Below are 21,443 nucleotides of genomic sequence, written 5' to 3' on the forward strand. Positions count from 1 at the left end.
AGATTTTACTTTTTATTTATTTATTATAGCCAGAGGGTTTGGGGGGAGGGGCAGAATGGGCATACCAGGGCTTCTAGCCGCAGCAGTTGAATTCCAGGCACATGCACCACTATGTGCATCTGGCTTATGTGGGCCTGGAGAATTGGACCTGGATCCTTAGGCTTCACAGGCATGTGCCTTAACCACTAAGCCATCTTTCCAGCCCTAGGCTTACTTTTGTCTGCTCCTGGTCAGTACTTTTTTTTTTGGTTTTCCGAGGTAGGCTTTTACTCTAGCCCAGGCTGACCTGGAATTCACTACGTAGTCTCATTCATACTCATGGTGATCCTCCTACCTCTGCCTCCCAAGTCCTGGGATTAAACGCGGCACCACCATTCCCAGCTTCTAGTCAGTATTTTTTCCTGTCATCCACCTAACTAACCTGTGCCAGTTGCTACTTTGGAGCAGGTTGCCCATCTGGAGACCCCTGAGGGACCACCTTGTTCTATGCATTTCTCTGTTGAACCTCTTTTTATCTCTTGGTCTCCTGTCACTGGCTAGCATGGAGCTTCCCCAGAGCTCCCCTGCTTGCTGCTGGAAGGTGTTCTGAGTGGTCTCCGCCTCAGTCTCGTACAGCTTTACCACCCTTGTGTCATGCCACCGTGAGCTTCCAAAATGAAAAGTTCATCTGCTTCTCTATTCTGAGAATGTTTAAATGTATTTTATTTTATTTATTTATTTGAGAGAGAAAGGGGCAGAGATTGAGAGAGAGGTGGGGGGCACACCAGGGTTTCCAGCCACTGTAAATGAACTCCAGATGCATGCGTCACCTTGTGCATCTGGCTTACATGGGTCCTGAGGAATCAAGCCTTGAACCAAGGTTCTTAGGCTTCACAGGCAAGCACTTAACTGCTAAGCCATCTCTTCAGCCCTATATTTTTATTTTTATTTGTTTATTTGCAAGCATAGAGCAGCGAGCGAGCGAGAGAGAGAATGGGCATGCTAGGGCCTCCAGCCCCTGCCAAGGAACTCCAAACACATGTGCCCCTTGTGTGTCTGGTTTACGTGGGTCCTGGGGAAATCGAACCTGGGTCCTTTGGTTTCACAGACACATGCCTTAGCTGCTAAGCCATCTCTCCAGCCTTCAATGAAGATTCTTAAATGCATTCTACTTTCCCTGTATGTTTTTGGCCCCTTGTTTGGCCTTTTTTTTTTTTTTTTTTTCCTGAGGTAGGGTCTCACTGTAGCTCAGGCTGACCTGGAAACTCACTCTATAGCCCAGGCTGGCCTTGAACTCAGGCAGCCCTCCTATCTTTCGTCCCAGAGTACTGGGACTAAAGGCATGTACCACCATGCCCAGCTTACTTAAAAAAAAAAAAAAAAAAAAGATACAGTGTTAGAGGGATGGCTTAGCAGTTAAGGGACTTGCCTGCAAAGCGAAAGGATTCAGGTTTGATTCCCCAGGACCCATATAGCCAGAAGCACAAGATGGCACATAATATCTGGAGTTTGTTTGCATGGTTGGAAGCCCTGGCATGCCCAATCTCTCCCTCCCTCGTTTTCTCTCTCTCTCTCTGCTTCTCTGTCTCTCTCAAATAAATAAGTCATAAATTATTTATTTAAAAAAACAAAACAAAACACCAGGCTTGGCAGCACATTCCTTTAATCCCAGAATTCAGGAGGCAGAGGTAGGAGGCTAACTGTGAGTTTGAGGCCACCCTGAGACTACATAGTGAATTTTGGTTAGCTTGGGCTAGAGCAAGACCCTACCTCAAAAACCCCCCCAAAAAAAATTATAATAAAAAAAATGATACATAGGCTGGAGGGATGGCTTAGCAGTTAAGGCGAATGCCTGCAAAACTAAAGGACCCAGGTTTGATTCCCCAGGACCCACGTTAGCCAGATGTACAAGGGGGCACACACGTCTGGAGTTTGTTTGCAGTGGCTGGAGGCCCTGGCACGCCCATTCTTTCTCTCTCTCTCCCCCGCTCCCTCCCTTTCTCCTTCCCTTCCTTCATCCTTCCCTCTTTCTCTGTCAAGTAAATAAAAAATAAATAAAATATAAATATAAAAGAAGACTCCTTTCTTCTTAAAAAAATGATATAGCCCTTGCTGGTCTCATATTTGTTATGTAGCCTAGGCCGTCTTGAACTTGTGGCAGTCCTTTAGTACCCTTGCTGTTGCCATTACAAGTGTGTGTCAATCATCAGGTCTGGCTTTGTTTTTTGTCAGCTTATTATTAGCTGGCTCTTTTCTTCCGCTACTCCCCCAGCTGCTTGTCTTCTGTCTCTGCTTATGATACAATCTGTGTCTCCACCTTCACTCCTCTGCAGCCCTGCCCAGACCTCCATGTGTTAAAAGTCTTCCCTAACCCTTCTTCCTAGAGCCCAGCTCTCCCTCCTCCTGTTCCTGGAATACCTTACCTGTGTTGTACCTCTCTCCACCTGTTTGCCAGAAATTCTCGCGTGTCCACCTTCTCTGTTACATTTCTACCAAAGATTTGTTCCTAGTGTCTTTCACCATGGGTGGATGGGTAAGTACTTAAAAATTATTAATGACCCTCTGATTCCCCATCTGTGAAGTTACAGAGTGGGAATGGATGGCAGAGTCTGATATCCCCACCCCCAGAATGTCTTCTCTTTTTATTTAAGATCAGGTGTAGGATGACATCGCATCGAGTACAGGTTCAAGCCTTTGATTTGTTTAGGACAGTATTCCCTCCCTGGCAGCTGCCACAGCCTGTCCTCTCCCTCCTCTCCTCTCAGGTGTATGGCTGGGGCTACAATGGCAATGGGCAGCTGGGCCTGGGAAACAACGGTAACCAACTGACCCCCGTGAGAGTGGCAGCTCTACACAGCGTGTGTGTGAACCAGGTATGTGTGGTGGCCTCTTGCCGTCCAGTCTCCATTCTTCCCTGCTGTAACATGGAGACGTATTGGAGATTCACTCTTTTGTCACTCACTCCTGGAAAGTCCCTGTGCCTTTACGTATTTAATATTTATCTTTTCTACTTCCTTATGGTAGAAGGAAGCCTGTGGTGGTGGACATGAGTCTTGACAGGGTAAAGAAGCCAGAGGAGAAGTCCAGAGTCTGACTGTTGGCTTTCCCTAAGGCTTCTAATTTCCCAGCACATGTCAGTTCACGCCCACTGACCTGGCATTCTGCAGAGATCTAAGCTGGTGGTTACCATACCCTTCTGCCCCGCCTGACTTCCGGATAGATAGGATTAACCATTTGTGTTTACTTGCAGATTGTCTGTGGCTATGCACATACTCTAGCACTAACAGACGAAGGTGTGCTCTATGCCTGGGGAGCTAACACGTATGGGCAGCTAGGAACTGGCAATAAGAATAACCTGCTAAGTCCAGCACATATCATGGTGGAAAAAGAAAGGTAAATTGGTTGTGTCCTGTCTTGGGACAATGTTTGCATTATAGCCTTGGGACTTGTGTATGATAGAACTGTGGTGTTTGGCTGGTGACTTTTGTTTTCTGACATTCTTATTTTGAATTAAATGAATGAGTAGCTGCCAGAATGAGCATAAGGTTGTAATTCCCACTCAGCTTTCTGAGGCTGCCACTGAAGTTGGTAGGAATGAAAGCATCTTGGGTAATTCTGAAGGATTGAGAGCTACCCATTGAGTAGGGAAGATATTTAGGTTATGTGATCATGCTGAAGTTGAAAGTGTAATACATTCTTCCTTTGAGCCATACAAACTTAATTTTTATTTATTTTCTTTGTTTATTTGAGATTGATAGATAGGGGCAGGTACATATAGAGAGAATGGGTATGCCAGGGCCTTCAGCTGTTGCAGACGAACTCCAGATGCATGCACCACCTGGTGCATCTGGCTTTCGTGGGTACTGGGGAATTGAACCTGGGTCCTTTGGTTTTGCAGGCAAGTGCTTTAACTACCAAGCCATCTCTTGAGCCCCAAACTTAATTTTTAAAAAACCTTAATTTTATATTTATTTATTTGAGAGAGGGAAAAAGAGAGAGAAAGAATATGGGCACCAGGGCTTCTTGCTGCTGCAAATAGCTCCAGATGTACACATTTCTTTGAGTATCTTGCTTTACATGGGTACTGGGAAATCAAATCTAGACCAGCAGGTTTTGCAAGCAAGCACCTTGAACTGCTGAGCCATCTTCCCAGCCCCACTTTTATTTATTTATTTTAATATTGTATCTATTTATTTACGAGAGGTATGTATGTGGGGTAATATGAATAGGAATACCAGAGCCTCTAGCCACTGCAAACAAACTCCAGATGCATGCACTATCTTGTGCATCTGGCTTTTCATGGGTACTGAGGAATCGAATCTGGGTCCTTGGGTTTTACAGGCAAGCTCCTTAATCACTGAGCCATCTCTCCAGCCCCAACTCCACTTTTATTTTTTTATTTTTTAAATTTTTATTTATTTGAGAGCGACAGACACAGAGAGAAAGACAGATAGAGGGAGAGACAGAGAATGGGCGCACCAGGGCTTCCAGACTCTGCAAATGAACTCCAGACGCGTGCACCCCTTTGTGCATCTGGCTAACGTGGGACCTGGGGAACCGAGCCTCGAACCGGGGTCCTTAGGCGTCACAGGCAAGCGCTTAACTGCTAAGCCATCTCTCCAGCCCCCAGCTCCACTTTTAAATAATTAATACCTGCTCTTAAAAAGGACATTATCAGGGCTGGGAAGATGGCTCAGCAGATAATGGCACTTGCTTGCCAAGCCTGCTGGACTGGATTCAGTCCCTTAGTATCCATATAAAGGCAGATGTACAAAGTGGTGCATATGTCTGGTATTCATTTGCAGTGGCAAGAGGCCCTGGTGAACCCATGTACATACACTCTTTGTTTCTCACTCTCTCATAAATAAATAAAAATTTTTAAAGGACATGATCAATTTAAATACTGATTTAATGTGCACTTCTGGAATAGATGCTTAATGTTTATTGGACCAAGTAGTGAGATTTTACCGACTGAGTCTGTTTTGAGACCTTAAGAACGGAAGCAAGTTTGGCCTGGTGTCTCTTTGGACTGAATACTCCTGTCCCATGCATCGAGCCTGATGTGCGTCTGCCTAGAGGATTTAGAGCTTGGGAGGGCATTTTGTCAGTGTCCACTGCCCTCATTGACTTTGCTTTCTAATCTGCTTTTCCATGTTTGCCTTAACAGTATGTATTATTTACCCTTCTTTCCTACCTCAGGATAAGCTTAAGTGAGAAGGGGGTGCAGGTCACCCAGAAGGGACACAGTGCTCTTGCCCTGACCTTTTGGTTTTTGCAGATAAGATAGGACTTGGCCACTCATATCTTTGACTTTGACCCTGGTCTGTTTCAAGCATGAACATTCTTTTTGGTTGGGGGGCTTTCAATGTAGGGTCTCATTTTAGCTCAGGCTGACCTGGAATTCACTATGGAGTCTCAGGGTGGTCTCAAACTCACAGCGATCCTCCTACCTCTGCCTCCCGAGTGCTGGGATTAAAGGCATGCGCCGCCATGCCCATCTCCCAAGCACGAAGTTTTAAGTAACCATATCATGTCTGCCAAGGACTTCTGTGATAATAAAGTGGACATGCATTGTTTTTAAACATTTTCAGGGTTGTAGAGATTGCAGCCTGTCACTCCGCCCACACATCTGCTGCCAAGACCCAGGGGGGCCATGTGTACATGTGGGGCCAGTGCCGGGGCCAGACGGTGATTCTCCCCCACCTCACCCACTTCTCCTGCACCGATGACGTGTTTGCCTGCTTTGCCAGCCCTGCCGTGTCGTGGCGTCTTCTCTCTGTAGGTAAGCCACTCGGGCTGCTTTCCGCCTAGGCCAAATACTTCTGTCGTCTGCCTAAATGCCATTTCCTATTGGACTGGTAGTTGTGGGCTCTTTTAGGCTATGGAATAATTTCTTCTGTTTTGTTCTTAATACTTTCCCCCCCAAAATCAAATTTATTCATAGGTCATGAAATACTTCCATGGACTTGGTTTTAGTTTTATTTATTTTTTTATGTGAGAGAAAGAGAGAGGAATAAAAAGTATTGGCATGCCAGGGCCTCCAGCCACTACAATCGAACTCCAGACATGTGTACCCCCTTGTGCACATGTGTGACATTGTGTGCTCATGTCACTGTGCGTCTGACTTACATGGGACCTAGAGTATCGAACGTGAGTCCTTAGGCTTCGCAGGCAAGCACCTTAACCACTAAGCCATTTCTCCAGCTCTTTTTCTTTCTTTTTAGTCATTGCCTAAAAAGCTTTCATTTTAATTGAGGTCAAAGTAACATAACATGAAATTAGTCATTTAAAATATTTTATTTTTCCGGGCATGTGGTGCACGCCTTTAATCCCAGCACTTGGGAGGCAGAAGTAGGTGGGTCACCATGAGTTCGAGGCCACCCTGAGATTATATAGTGAATTCCAGTTCAGCCTGGGCTAGAGTGAGACCCTACCCCAAAACACTAAAAAAAAAAAAAAAAAAAAGTTTTTATTTATTTATTAGAGAAAGTGAGAAAGTGGGAGTGTCAGGGCCTCCTGCCACTGCAAATGGACTCCAGACACATGCACCACCATGCAAATCTGGTTTACATGAGTTCTGGGGAGTTGGAACTAGGTCCTTAGGCTTCACAGGCAAGTACCTTAACCTCTAAGCCATCTTTCCAGTACGCATTTAATCATTTTAAAGTATACAGTTCAGTGGCATTTAGATCATTCATAATGTTGTGCTTATATAATGTCAAATTACAAAATGTTATCATTTCCTCAAAAGAAACCGTCATATTCACTAAACAGCCACATTGCACCTTGCCCTCTTTTCTACGAGGGCAAGAAGATAGTCAGGAAGAGCTAAATTGCTGTTTAGTTTAAGGAGAAACAAACACCACTTCCTTTGATGTCATTTTACCAGTTTCTTTAGCTGTGATATATATGTATTTACAATAAATACCTTAGTTCAGTGAGTGAGACTGGTTGGTCATGATCACTTTGTTTAGCATGCACAGCCAAGCATGTCAGTATAGTACCACCACCGATTTCCATGTATTTCTCAAGGTAGTCCAGCTTACGACAGGCTTCTGCAGGTTCTTGCATCTTTAAAATGCACAGGCAACCTTTTCAGAATAGTGTCATTTTTAATATTAAGTTTGAGAAAGTGTGGCTACTGACTATATCTCCTAGTTTGGCATTTTTCTCTTCTTACCACTAAAACTCAGAAGTGTTTATATTACTCTCCATATGATCTTAGCTGTTAAGAAGGAGGTCAAACAGTAAACTCATACCTCTCAAAGCAGGAATTATGCTTGTTATCAAAACGAAAAAGGGGAAGGGGTCATTTCTACCCCGAGACTCAGTGCAGAGGTAGGAGTGTCCAGGAGAATCTGTTTTGGTGAGCAGGGTAGCTTATCCATATCTCTGGGCACTCTGTCCATTCTAGTCATCTCCTTTCACTTGTTTGTAGTGGCTATGGGGTCAGGGCAAGGCTGACTTATGAGAAATTTTCACTTTGGATCCACAGCCAGGAAGCTGTGTGATGGGCTGAGAGAATGCTATAGATTGAGGCCACAGGACTCAGGCAAATGATGTTTCTTTCTATAGCTGTGTGTGTCAAGTTTCGGCCTAGAATTTTTTTTTTTTTTTTTTTTTTTTTTTTTTGAGGTATGGTCTCACTCTAGCTCAGGCTGACCTTAAATTCACTATGTAGTCTCAGGGTGGCCTTGAACTCACCACAGTTCTCCTATCTCTGCCTCCTGAGTACTGGGATTAAAGGCATGCGCCACCACACCTGGCCTTAGCCTAGATTTTTAACTTGTGTCCCTCTTCTGGAGTTGCCCTGGTAACACCAGGCTACTGAATGACACAGGTTGATCCAGGCCTCAGCAGCTGAACTCTTTGGTTAAGTCACTATTCTCAGCTTGAGACCATCAAAACCTGTCTCCTGTGCCTCAGGCAGCTTTGTTCAGTACCCTGACTGTGGAGCATTTCTGGTAGTGCCTTTTTTTTTTCATACATATAAAGAATATATAAAGAAAGTGCTGCATGAATTCATACAGAAGCCTTTACTTTATTGAGAATAACACATTTATTTGCATATGTGTGGTATGTATTGGGTATGCCGAGGCCTCTTGCCACTACAAACAAATGCCTCATGCTGTGCCGTGTGTGTGTGTGTGTGTGTGTGTGTGTGTGTGTGTGTGTGTGTGTCTGTCTGTCTGTCTGTCTGTCTGTCTGTCTGTCTGTCTGTTTTTCTTTAGATGGGTTCTGGGTAAATGAACCCTGGCTGCCTGGCTTTAGAAGTAACTGTCTATAATGGCGCAGACATCTTTCTAGGCCCCAGAACACATTTGTATTTAGGAAGACTCATCACCACAGGTTGGGTCAAGTAACACAGTGACTTCCTGAAACCATTTCCTTTGCCTATGTGCTGCTTCAAGATAAAACTGCTGATGCTAGACAGTGTAGAAGGATTATTGTCAGGACATTAGATTTTTAGAGTTAAGAACAATATTTAGATTTTAGATGCTTAGGAAGTTTCTCCTCTGAAAAACTCGACTACTTTAGGTTATTGCCTTGAATTGTAGGGGTCTCCTTGATTTGATTGTGCCAGCCTCGATACCACCCAGATCAGAGCCAGCATGTTCTCAATGTTTAAATGAAGGGAAATCAAGAAACAAGTAGTTCCAAAAGGGAAACAGTCAAATTTTGAGAGTGACTATATCCTGTATCATGGACCACTTGAGTCTTGTTTTTTTTTGGTGATTTTTAAATTTAAAAAATGGGGCTGAAGAAATGGCTTAGTGGTTAAGCACTTGCCTGTGGAGCCTAAGGACCCTGATTCAAGGCTTGATTCCCCAGGACCCACGTTAGCCAGATGCACAAGGGGGCGCACACGTCTGGAGTTTGTTTGTAGTGGCTGGAAGCCCTGGTGCTCTCATTCTCTCTCTCTCTCTCTATCTGCCTCTTTTTCTCTCTATTGCTCTCATATAAATAAATAAAAATAAAAACAAAAAAAAAGTTTTTTAATTTAAAAAATGTTTTTAGAAGACAGGCGTAGTGCCACATACCTTTAATCCTAGCACTCAGAAGGCAGAGATAGGAAAATCACCATGAGTTCAAGGCCACCCTGAGATGACATAGTGAATTCCAGGTTAGCCTGGACCACAGTGAGACCCTACCTCAAAACACTAAAACTAACTAACTAACTAAATAAATAAATAAATTAGGGCTTGAGAGATGGCTTAGTGGTTAAAGCACTTGCTTGCAAAGCCAAAACCCAGGTTTGATTCTTCAGGACCCATGTAAAGCCAGATGCACAAGGTGGTACATATGTCTGGAATTCATTTGCAGTGGCCATAGGACATCCATTCCCTATATCTGCCTTTCTCTCTCTCAAATAAATTGAAATGGAAAAAAAACCCTTGAAAAATTGATGTGTCAAACGAGTTTTGGACTTTATTGGTCAAAACTGAGTAGAAGCTGGGTGTGGTGGCACAAGCCTTTAATCCCAGAACTCAGGAGGCAGAGGTAGGAGGAGCAATGTGAGTTTGAGGCCAGCCTGAGACTACATAGTGAATTACAGGTCAGCCTGGGCTGAAGAAACCCTGCCTCAAAATCCCCACCCCCCCAAAAAAACAAACAAGCAATAACAAAAAATCCTGAATGGAATTATATGCCATAATGATCTTTTGGAAGCCTCTTATGTCTTGAATCTGTTTCCTGAGCTGTGTTAACAGTGCGTCCATTGCCTTCAGAGCATGAAGACTTTTTGACAGTTGCAGAGTCACTGAAGAAGGAATTTGATAGTTCAGAAACTGCTGATCTGAAGTTTCGAATTGATGGGAAATATATCCATGTCCATAAAGCTGTGTTGAAAATCAGGTATCTTAAAAAAATATTTTTTACCGTTATGTTTGCCTGAGCATGTATGTGTGAGTGGGTGTGGGTGCATGCACACGTGTATGTGTATATAGGTGCACCAGGGTTTCTTGCCACTGCAAACCAACACCAGATGCTTGGGTCTTTCTTTCTTATTTTTCCAAGGTAAGGTTCCACTCTAGCCCAGTCTGACCTAAAATTCACTATATAGTCTCAGGCTGGCCTTGAGCTCACAGTGATTCTCCTATTTCTGCCTCCCAAGTGCTGGGATTAAAGGCGTGAGCCACCACACCCAGCTTGGGTCACTTTTTGCTTTGTGTGTGTGCTGGGGATTGAACCTGGCCCAGCGGCTTTGCAAGTGGTTCTATCTGCTGGGCCATCTCCCAACCTGAAAACCAGTGATTCTTGTATGAGTTTGGTTATCTATAACTTTATTTTTTTCTTTTTGCAATTTCCATTTGTTTATTACTCTACAAATGGACACTAATAAGAAATAGGCTTTGCAGTACAAGGAAGGGTTACAGCCTAACAATTTTGCAGGAGTATTGCTGTGAGTTTGAAGCCAGCTCTGAGTTCCAGATTGGCCTAGGCTAGAGTGAGACCCTGCCTCAAAATACCTTCCCCCCCAAAAAAAAAAAAACCTAATATCTTATTATTTTTACTGATGGCATCAATCTGTTTATTGACAAAAAGATTTGTTTATGCTCATGTGACTTTTAGGAAGATAGAGTGGGGGAGTATGATGATTTGTTTTTTTGCAGTGCTAGGGATTAAACCCAGGGTGGTGTATATGTTAGGTAAGTGCTGGCACTGAGCTGTACTATCCAGTTCCTGTGCTGGTTTTCAGATTATGGGTTAGACTGGGGATAGAGCTCAGTGATAGAGCACTTGGCCTAGCATGGGAAATACCCTGGGTTATGTTCCCCCACAGTAAAAATTAATTAATTAGTTACAGATCTTGTGGATACCTTTACTTCTGTTAGTAATTATATATGTGTATATTTAAAGATTTTATTTATTTATTTGAGAAAGAGAGAGAGGAAGAATGGGAGTACTAGAGCCTCTAGCTGCACATGCCCCCTTGTGTATCTGGCTTACATGGGTCCTGGGGAAGTGAACCTGGATCCTTTGACTTTGCAGGCAAGCATTTTAACCACTAAGCCATCCCTCCCGCCCCTGGTAATTTTGTTTATATAGTTAAAAAATAAAATATTTGGGGAGAAGTTGAAAAACAGAGGATAGGAGGGATTGGGGATAGTAGAACACATGTGAGATGAAAATGGAATGACGCAGCCAGGCGTGGTGGCACATGCCTTTAATCCCAGCACTCGGGAGGCAGAGGTAGGAGGATTGCCATGAGTTCGAGGCCACCCTGAGAATACAGAATGAATTCCAGGTCAGTCTGGGCTAGAGTGAGACCCTATCTCAAAAAACCAAAAAAAAAGAAAAAAAAAGAAAATGGAATGATGCATACTGGGGCAGGGGGAAGGATTAAACAAGAAGAGCGCTAGAATACCTGACGTGGTGGCACATGCTTTTAATCCCAGCAGAGGTAGGAGGATCACAGTGAGTTTGAGGCCACCCTGAGACTACATAGTGAATTCCAGGTCAGCTGGGACTAGAGTGAAACTCTACCTCAAAAACATCAAACAAACAAACAAAATACCAAAAAATAAAATAAAATAAAAAAAGAAAGAAGGTAAGGAGATGGGTGAAATAATAAAAACAGGACTCAATTAGAAATGAAAACTAGTAGAAAAACAAAAGAAAAAAAGGTTTGAGCTGAGTGTGATCCCAGCACTCAGGAGGCAGAGGTAGGAGGATCACTGAGAGTTTGAGGCCACCCTGAGACTACAGAGTGAATTTCAGGTCAGCCTGGGCTAGAGCATGACCCTACCTCAAAAAAAAAAAAAAAAAAAAAAAAAAAAGAAAAGAAAAAAGAAAAAGAAAAAAAGATTTGTCACTGAATGTCAGTCTCTATCTTTTGTTATTATTAAAGATTTACTTATTTTTTCCAAGCAGAAAACTTAAAATCAGGAATGATGGACTCCTGGCCTTAGAGGGCATCAAATTCTAAACTACATGCAGAACATGGCAGAGATTTTTTTGTGTAAATGTGAGGGAACTGAGGATTTATAAATAAATAATTGATTGACTTGATTGCTCACTTAAGATATTGTTACAGAGGAAGAAGTATGTAAAAATTAGTCCATTAAATTGGTTATTTATAACTCTTAGAAATTCAGTTAAAAAGCTATTTGTAAAATGACATACTGTTTTTGTTTGTTTTTGGGTTAAGTTCTCACTCTAGCCTAGGCTGGCCTCAGATTCACAGCGATTCTCCAGAGGGCTGGGATTAAAGGCATGTACTATCACACCTGGAAATAATACACTTTAAGGGAACCAAAAACTGTTATTTCATTCATTATCTAGCACTGTAGCTTTCTGAAGCACAGTAGTAGGCGAAAAGATGAACTGGAAAAGGTATGGTCTGTGTCCCTGTGGCCCACTAGTCTGTTCTTTCATATAGGCCTGTGTGTGTCCCTGTGGTTAGCTGGTCTGTTCTTTCATAGTTTATTGGCTCGTCACATCCATCATACTTCACTTATTAAACAACTTTTTAACCTCCCAGGTGAAGTATTTATGTAGGACCATTCTTTATTATTTTGGGTACATTTTGAAAACATTGTATATGTCTGTCATGTCATTTTAAGCAAATTTGAAAAGTGGTTTTAAAAATTACAAAGTAAAAAATTTAAAAAAATTATAAAGTATATATTTTAAGGAAACCTGATATTTAGAAAATCAGTTCCTCATGAAGGTATTTGTACATGTAAATAAAAAGGCCTGCTTATGTTTTTTTTTTTTTCCTTCACATTTTTTATGAGAGAGAGAGAAAAAGAGAAACAATTGGCACACTAGCGCCTCTAGCTACAGCATTCGAACTCCAGACACGTCTGCCACCTTGTGCTCATGTGTGACCTTGCACTTGAGTCATTTTGTGCATCTGGCTTATGTGGACTCTGGGGATTTGAACATGGGTCCTTAGCCTTTGAAGGCAAGCTCCTTAAGTGCTAAATCATCTCTCTAACCCATATGTTTTCTTAATATGTAATTATCCTAGTGAATGTATTTTATAGAGAACTTTGTGGTAGGTCTGAAAGGTGAGGAACAGGGAGCAGGCTGAGCAAAGACATAATGACAAGAGACAGGATGATGTCAGCACTTAGCTTACTACCACCCATGAACATTTAAACTAGTTTTACACATGTGCTTACTACATGATACAACAAAGCAAAGCAATGATTTCAGTGATGTTAATTTACTGATGCTAATTTGTAGTCAAAAGTTTTGAACCTTCCAACCAAACTACCTTTCTTCCTTTTGATTTTTATATGTTTCTGTTTTTTTTTTTTTTTTTGTGGTGCTGGATATTAAATCCAGTGCCTTGTGCATGCTAGGCAAGTACTCTACCATTGAGTTGTGTCCCTAGCCTTAATTTCATTGTTGAAACGCATTTCTGTATACTTAAAAACAGCCAGTGTGTGGAAAATGTCACCAGAATGGAAACATGGAAGCAGTACTGTTGTTTCAGTGCAGGGCTCTAGGAAAGAGGTTAGAAAAGGCAAATACTGCATGACAAGTGTTTTTGGTGCTGAGAAGCCATGATACCAGTTTGTGCCAGCCAAGATATAGTAAGATATAACTTCAAAATCTGTTTATCTGGCTTCCTTACCTTTATTAGGTAACTTTTGCTTTTGTTGTAGGTGTGAGCACTTCCGGTCTATGTTCCAGTCCTATTGGAATGAGGACATGAAGGAGGTGATAGAAATAGACCAGTTCTCTTACCCCGTGTACCGCGCCTTTCTCCAGTACCTCTACACAGACACGGTGGATCTGCCGCCTGAAGATGCCATAGGTACCGTAGCTGCAGGGGGACTGGCCAGACCGCGTGGGCGCAAATCTCTCACCTCAGGGTCTTAGAATAGTGAAATGTGAAAACATAGAGTTTTACTGACTTTACTTTTTTTTTTTTTTTTAAGTTTTTCAAGGTAGGGACTCGATGTAGTCCAGGCTGACTTGGAATTTACTATGTAGTCTCAGAGTGGCCTCGAACTCACAGCAATCCTCCTACCTCTGCCTCCTGAGTGTTGGGATTAAAGGCATGTACCACCATGCCCAGCTTCTTTGTTTTAATTTTTTGAGGTAAGCCCAATAGACTGGCCTTATTTATTTATTTATTTTAATGAGAGAGAGAGAGAGGGAGGGAGGGAGGGAGGGAAGGAGGACAGGAGGGAGGGAATGAGAATTGGTGCACCAGGGCTTCCACCTACTTCAGTCAAACTCCAGAAGCATGCACCACCTTGTGTGCATGTGTGACTTTACACACTTGTGTCACTTTATGCATCTGGCTTACGTGGGACCTGAAGAGTCAAACATGGGTCCTTAGGTTTCACAAGCAAGCACCTTAACCACTAAGCCATCTCTTCAGCCCTTAAAATATATTTTTACTTATTAATTTATTTATAAGCAAAGAGAGACAGTGACAGAGATTGAGAATGAAAGAGAGAAAATGGGCATGTCAGAGCCTCCAGCCGTTGCAGATGAACTCCAGATGCATATGCCACTTTGTGCATCTGGCTTTGCATGGGCACTGGGAAATCGAACTGGGGTCACTAGGCTTTGCAGACAAATGCCGTAACTGCTGAGCATTCTCTCTAGCCCTCCTTTGGCTTTTCACATGCTTTAAAATTTTTTCTTTCTTTTTTTTTTTTTTTTTTTTGAGGTAGGGTCTTACTCTAGCCCAGGCTGACCTGGAATTCACTATGTAGTTTCAGAGTGGCCTCAAACTTATGGTAATCCTCCTACTTCTGCCTCCCAAGGACTGGTATTAAAGGCATGCTCCACCACGCCTGGCAAACAGAATCCAGGCAAATGCCTTAACTGCTGAGCCATCTTTCAGGCCCAAATTTTTGAAATAAATATTAGTTTTAGTTAATATAGACACAGTTTATAACTATAGACTAAATTTTAAAAAATAATTTTATTTTCAAGGAGAGAGAGAATAAGAGAGAGAATGAATGGGCATGCCATGCTAGGCCTTTTTGCTGCTGCAAACAAACTCCAGATGCATGCATCACTTTGTGCATTTGGGCTTTTGAAATTGAACCCAGGCCAGCAGGCTTTGCAAGCAATCACCTTTAGCCACTGAGCCATCACCCCAGCTAACTTATTTATTTATTTGAGAAAGAGAGAATATGGGTGTGTCAGGGCCTCTGGCGACTGCAAATGAACTCTAGATGCATGTGCCACCTTACACACCTGTCTGTATGTGGGTACTGGGTAATGGAACCTGGGCCTTTAGGATTTGCAGACAAGTGCCTAACCACTAAGCCATCTCTCCAGCTCTAATTTTTTTTCAAGGTAGAATCTCTCATTCTAGACCAGGTTGACCTAGAACTTAACTCTGTAGTTCTAGGCTGTTCTAAAACTCACAGAGATCCTCCTGTCTCTGTCGCCTGAGTGCTGGGATTAAAGGCGTGTGCCACCATGCCCAGCTTCTAATTTGTTTTCTTTTTTTTATGAGAGAGAGAGAGCGAGTGAGGGCAAGAGAAAGACAGGGAGAGAGAAGGGGGAATTGGTACGCCAGTGCCTCCATCTATTGCAGTCGAACTCCAGACATGTGCGCTACCTTGTGCACATGCATGACCTTACACTTGTGTCACCTTATGCGTCTGGCTTACATGGGTTCTGGCAAATTGAACATTGGTCCTTGGGTTTTGCAGGCAAGGGCCTTAACTGCTAAGCCATCTCTCTATCACATCTAATTTTTTTTATTTTAATTTTATTTATTTATTTATTTATTTGAGAGCAACAGACACAGAGAGAAAGACAGATAGAGGGAGAGAGAGAGAATGGGCGCGCCAGGGCTTCCAGCCTCTGCAAACGAACTCCAGACGCGTGCGCCCCCTTGTGCATCTGGCTAACGTGGGACCTGGGGAACCGAGCCTGGAACCAGAGTCCTTAGGCTTCACAGGCAAGCGCTTAACCGCTAAGCCATCTCTCTAGCCCCACATCTAATTTTTTAATATAATACAAGTTACTAATGAATTTACCATTTTGGAAATACAAAATGAGAAATTCTAACTATTTCATTTCATAGTATGGGAGGAACTGTTTAATTCTAATATAGATCAGGCATCTTTTAGGAGAGGAAAGAGAGAAGAAGTAAAAATGACTTTTCCCAGCCAGGCATGGTGGCACACGTCTTTAATCCCAGCACTCGGAAGATAGAGATAGGAGGATTGCCATGAGTTCAAGGCCACCCCGAGACTACCTAGTGAATTCCAGGTCAGCCTGGGCCAAAGTGAGACACTACCTCAAAAAAGAAAAAAAAAAAGAATTTATCCAAATTTGAATAGCATTTACTTTGAAATTTCTCATGTAAAATGAAATACATATGTTTGTTAATTATGGAAAATTATGTATACTGGCTTTTAATGTTTTATACCTTTTCCTTTTAGGTCTTTTGGACTTGGCAACGTCTTACTGTGAAAACAGACTCAAAAAGCTTTGTCAGCATATTATCAAGCGAGGAATCACTGTGGAGAATGCTTTTTCCTTATTTTCCGCTGCCGTCAGATATGACGCAGAGGTAACATAACACAGCAAACAGCAATTAGAACTGCCCATAACGCCCTTCCTCACTGAGCTCCTTCCCGCTTTCTTTCATAAGGGACATGTTAATTAGCTTTAGCAGCCGATTCTTGAAGGAGGCTGAAATCTAGCCATGCTTCTTTAATTCTTTGCTTCTTGTCTCAAAATTAGTTGTTCTACTTTTGCTTTAACTTACTGACATGTCCCTCCCATGACCCGTAGTTGGAACATAAAACACTGTATGCCACTGGACTGACAGGCGGTGTGCCTTGGCTTGTAGTCCTACTCAGTGCCAGCCTGTGCATTTCTCAAGACCCGCTTTGCTGTCTCCCCGACTCCCCGCTCTCAGAAGCCCAGGAGGCCACTGAATGATACCTGTGTGTGCCTGGAATTCTGTCATGACCCATTACTCACAGAGACTCCCACATGAAGAACTTAGTGTGGGGTCCATTCCGTTTTGCGCTGGACTGAGTTACAAATCTGGGTTTCTCAGATCCCTAGAGAGCCTGCACATGGTCTTTTGGGAGTCTGAAGATCGCGTCTGTACAGTGCTGGCTCTGGCCGTTGAGCATCAGATTGTGCGCTCCTGGTGAGCAGGAACTGTGCCGTATTCCTGTGCGCACGCCAGGGCCTGGCCTGTGGGAGGGCGCTTGCTGGTGAATATTGAAGGCAGTGAAGACCACCACAGCAGCCCGCAGTAAAGCTAGTTCATGGACTAAGGGGGAAACAGTTAGTTTTACTTACTCATAGACAATAAAAAAGATGCCGGGTGTGGTGGCGCACGCCTTTAATCCCAGCACTTGGGAGGCAGAGGTAGGAGGATCGCCATGAGTTCAAGGCCACCCTGAGATGACACAGTTAATTCCAGGTCAGCCTGGACTAGAGTGAGACCTTACCTCGAAAAAAAAAAAAAAAAGAGGCTCAAAACAGCTAGCCAAGAAATGCACTTTAAGGGACACAACGAGTGTTCTTAGAGGCATTTTGCCATCTTTTGACAGCAGAGTTGCTGGTATTGGGAAATTTATGAGATTGTACTGTAGCTTTTGAGGTGTGTCAGAGGACAAACTTCTGTTATACTTAGTGGTCAAAGCTGGCCATCTTTAAAATGTATTCTATTTTTGTTTGAGGTTCTTTTATGATAAATATTTCATAAGGTTAGATGTAGTTGGCTTTGCATCCTGACCACAAGTGCAAAGATGATTATTTCTAATGGAAAATGGTGGGTTTTCCTACCTTTCCTGTGATGCCTTGAACCTCTTTATTAGAAATGCTATATCTTTAGACTTATCTGTATCCAGTAGGTCAACTGATTCTAGAATCTTCTCTGTGTCTCTCCATATTTCTCTGTGCTCATGAGTTCTGTGCCCAGAAATGGGGCCTTCCTGACTAATACCAGTCTAAGCCACCTGGCAAGAAGAAGACACCTTTTTTTCATTCATCTGTTTTTTTTTCACAATTTTTATTAACATTTTCCATGATTATAAAAAATACACCATGGTAACGAAGCAAACATCTTAAACCCAGTTACCAGCAACTTGTTAGCTTTTGGTAACAGCTGTTCTAAAAAGCCATCATCAAAGGCCTCATGCCACTGCTAGACACAGCAGCTCATTGTTTCCTGGCCCGGTTCCATTTTTCTCATACACAGTTTGAGGCCACCCTGAGACTACATAGTGAATTCCAGGTCAGCTTGGGATACCTACCTCAAAAAAACAAACAAAAAAAGTATCCTTTTGGGGGAAACCGCAAATATATGTGATTCCTTGGAGCCTGTAACACAGTGTGGACATAGGGCCTGTATCTCCCAAATATTCTAAATTGAATGAATGAGTATATTTGAAACATCTCAGTCACCATGAAGGAGTGCATTTTAAAAAGATATCTAAGACAGAAAACAAACCTCAAATTCAACAAATCGACATTTAACATAGAAATAGAGAATAACAGATAAAAATCATTTTCTATGACATATTTTTTAGGTTCTGATAATAAGGTATACAATTGACTCATGTACTTTCCCATTTTATTTCCTTAATACTATGGAATGTAGTAAGGCATTTTGCCATCTTTTGACAGCAGAGTTGCTGGTATTGGGAAATTTATGAGATTGTACTGTAGAATTTAGAGCACAAAGATCAAATCCAGATTAGACATAAACTGCAAAAACTAATTTTCAAAACTCCAGCTTGGGAATGACTGAGTTGTGTGTGTGGTGATAACACTAGGTATGTGGAGTCTGTCTGCTCACATTTCTTCTCTTTTCTGTGACAGTTATCATGAATCCTTCTGTGCTCACCTTTGACAAGATAATTTTGAAGTTAATGTACACAACAAGGTACAGACTTAGTAGTTAAATAGCAAGGCAATTGTGAAGCTGTTACATTATTAGATTTAATAAAAATTGTATAAAACAGGATTCAAAAAAGCATTTAGATAATCCTCAGTACAGACCTGAAAATGTTGACATCAAAGGAGAAAGTGGAATTAATTAAAACACCAGAGCTGGGTTAAAGATGTGTGCACTGCAAGCCTGCCAACTAGAGTCCAGGCTGACCTGGAATTCACCGTTTAGTCTCAGGGTGGCCTCAAACTCACTGCGATCCTCCTACCTCTGCCTCCCGAGTTTGGGTGTTGAAGGTGTGCGCTACCACATCTAGCTTAGAGTTGAATATCTATCACCCAGATAAAGCTGGGTGCAAAGTGGCCCATCGTCAGTCAGTTATCCCAGTCTAATTTCAGCAATGGGAGGCTGAGTCAGGAGAATCATGAAGCTTGTGGCTCAGCTAGTTGGGTCTTCCCAGCAGCAAACAACTGGAAGAGAAACCCTGTCTCAAGCAAGTGGAAGGAGAGGACCAGCACTTGGAGGTTGTCCTCTGACTTCCACATGCGTGCCATGGCATGCACCCAAACACATCACACACACACACACACACACACACACAATTAATTTATTTTTAAAAGTTGAACTTCTGTTTATACTACTGAGTGTGTAGACTAATAACTTTCCAGAAAATACTTCCTGAGCAATTGTATGTTAATGACTTTGTTTTAGTGGGAAATAGTAAATATGAGACTACTCTAATTCTGTAATACATTTTGGGTAATGAGTGTTGGAAAGCTCAGCTCTTAAGCTAGATGGGCAGCATAGTTTCTTTCAAATTTAAAGATTTGCGTTGATCAGTGAAGCACATATCTAAAAAACTTAATTAGAAACTTTGTTTTATGGACAGGACAAATCACATGTTGGTCCCATGCCCCTCCTCCTCACCCCCATTCCATTAAGGGCACTTTTGTTTTCTCCCATGTGATAACACATTTAAATATATTATGGGAAACAAAAGCAAAACTATACAGATCTGGAATTTTTTTGTGTGTTTGTTTTTTGAGGTAGGGTCTCACTCTAGCCCAGGCTGACCTGGAATTCACTGTGTAGTATCAGGGTGCTCTCAAACTCTCAGTGATCCTCCTACCTCTGCCTCCCAAGTGCTGGTATTAAAGATATGTACCACCACGTCCTACAGTCTGGAATATTTTGTACTTGTTATGTGTAATGTGAATACAGACTTTTGGTTTAGATTGTTTTACAACTAGTAGCAGGTTTGGACAGTTAGGTATGGTTGGTGATCTTTGGCTGTCTGGGACACACATCTCATGGGTAGTCATGGCACCAGATAGCCAGTCTCACCCTGGCTAAGTGATCTTTCAAAGAAGTGTTATTAACATTTTACAGTTTTTACTTTGGAAGTTTAGGATTGAATAAAAGTGCCACTAAACTCAGCATTAGCATTTTAAAACTGAGGATGTTAGGACCCTCAGTCCACTGTGTTTTAAGAAAGAAAATCTGTGGAAAGGAAAGACCACTCATTTTCAGAGTATATAATGACTGGAATAATTTAAACATTTAGAGATTTGGAATGAATTATTTCAAAGAAGCCATTTTAAATTTTGATCTCCCTTGCTACCTATAGTAACTCTGATGACTTGATTTGCCTAGAACACCCTGTATAGATTGTCATAAAGTTGAAGACTGTGTTTTCCCTCTCCACTGGAAGGTGCTGTAGTCTTAGTGCGCACGCTCGTCCACCACAGACAGTGGTTGTCCATCTGCTTTGATCTTATTGGCAAGTCTTTTGTATCTACTGCTCAGATGGCTCCTCTTTGGATTTTTAAATTTTTATTATTTTTTATTTGTGTGTTTGTGAGAGAGAATTGGTGCACTAGGGCCTCAGCCCCTGCAATTGAACTCCAGAGGATTATGCTGTCTAGTGTGTGTGACCTTGTGCTTCCCTAACCTTTGTGCATCTGGCTTATGTGGGATTTGGAGAGTAGAACATGGGTCCTTAGGCTTTGCAGGCAAGCACCTTAACCGCTAAGCCATCTCTCTAGTCCTGGAGTTTTTAAAAATGCATTTAAAGTTTAGCTACTCTGTTAACAGTTAACTTATTAATTGAGCAAGGGTTGCATTTTCTTATGTAAGACATTGAAGAGCTGATTGTTTGCAAGTGAGACAAACAGGTCATGAATACGAGTGGCCTCATCAGAAGGGTATTTATATAATATACACATTGGTAAGTGAAGCTGCTTGATTGTGCCATTATGTGTGAGGGAAATGAATTTACAAAATTGAATCTTGTTTGCAAAAGCATTCTTTCTTTTGTCTCATAGATTTGCCTTAAATAACTTCAGTCATTTAAACCAGATTTTCAATGTACTGCAATTTGACTTTGTATGTGTATATACACATATGTGTTTGTATTCATGTGAGCACGTGGGTATGCACATACATGCAAATGTGTGCACGTAGAGGCTAGAGGTCAACCTTTAGTGTCTTCCTCAGTCACTTTCCACCTTATTGTTTGAGACATGGTCTCTCAGTGAATCTAGAGCTCACCCATTCTTTAGACTAGCAAACCAGGAAGCCGCAGGGATCCTCCTTTGAGTCTCCAGTGCTGTGG

General features: G+C 42.2%; 1 protein-coding gene across 7 annotated transcripts in view; it reads left to right on the top strand.

The window, feature by feature from the left end:
- Positions 1–21,443, top strand: part of Rcbtb1 (RCC1 and BTB domain containing protein 1) — a 69,343-nt gene that overhangs the window by 40,573 nt on the left and 7,327 nt on the right. For all 7 annotated transcript variants that reach the window (XM_045154164.1, XM_045154161.1, XM_045154160.1 and 4 more), the window contains 6 exons: positions 2,745–2,852; positions 3,230–3,372; positions 5,571–5,761; positions 9,708–9,834; positions 13,599–13,750; positions 16,356–16,486. In XM_045154164.1, coding sequence (XP_045010099.1) covers positions 2,745–2,852; positions 3,230–3,372; positions 5,571–5,761; positions 9,708–9,834; positions 13,599–13,750; positions 16,356–16,486 — 852 coding nt within the window. The remainder of the gene's footprint in view (positions 1–2,744; positions 2,853–3,229; positions 3,373–5,570; positions 5,762–9,707; positions 9,835–13,598; positions 13,751–16,355; positions 16,487–21,443) is intronic.

Source organism: Jaculus jaculus, chromosome 7 (assembly GCF_020740685.1).
Source record: "Jaculus jaculus isolate mJacJac1 chromosome 7, mJacJac1.mat.Y.cur, whole genome shotgun sequence".
Classification (NCBI taxonomy): Eukaryota; Metazoa; Chordata; class Mammalia; order Rodentia; family Dipodidae; genus Jaculus; species Jaculus jaculus.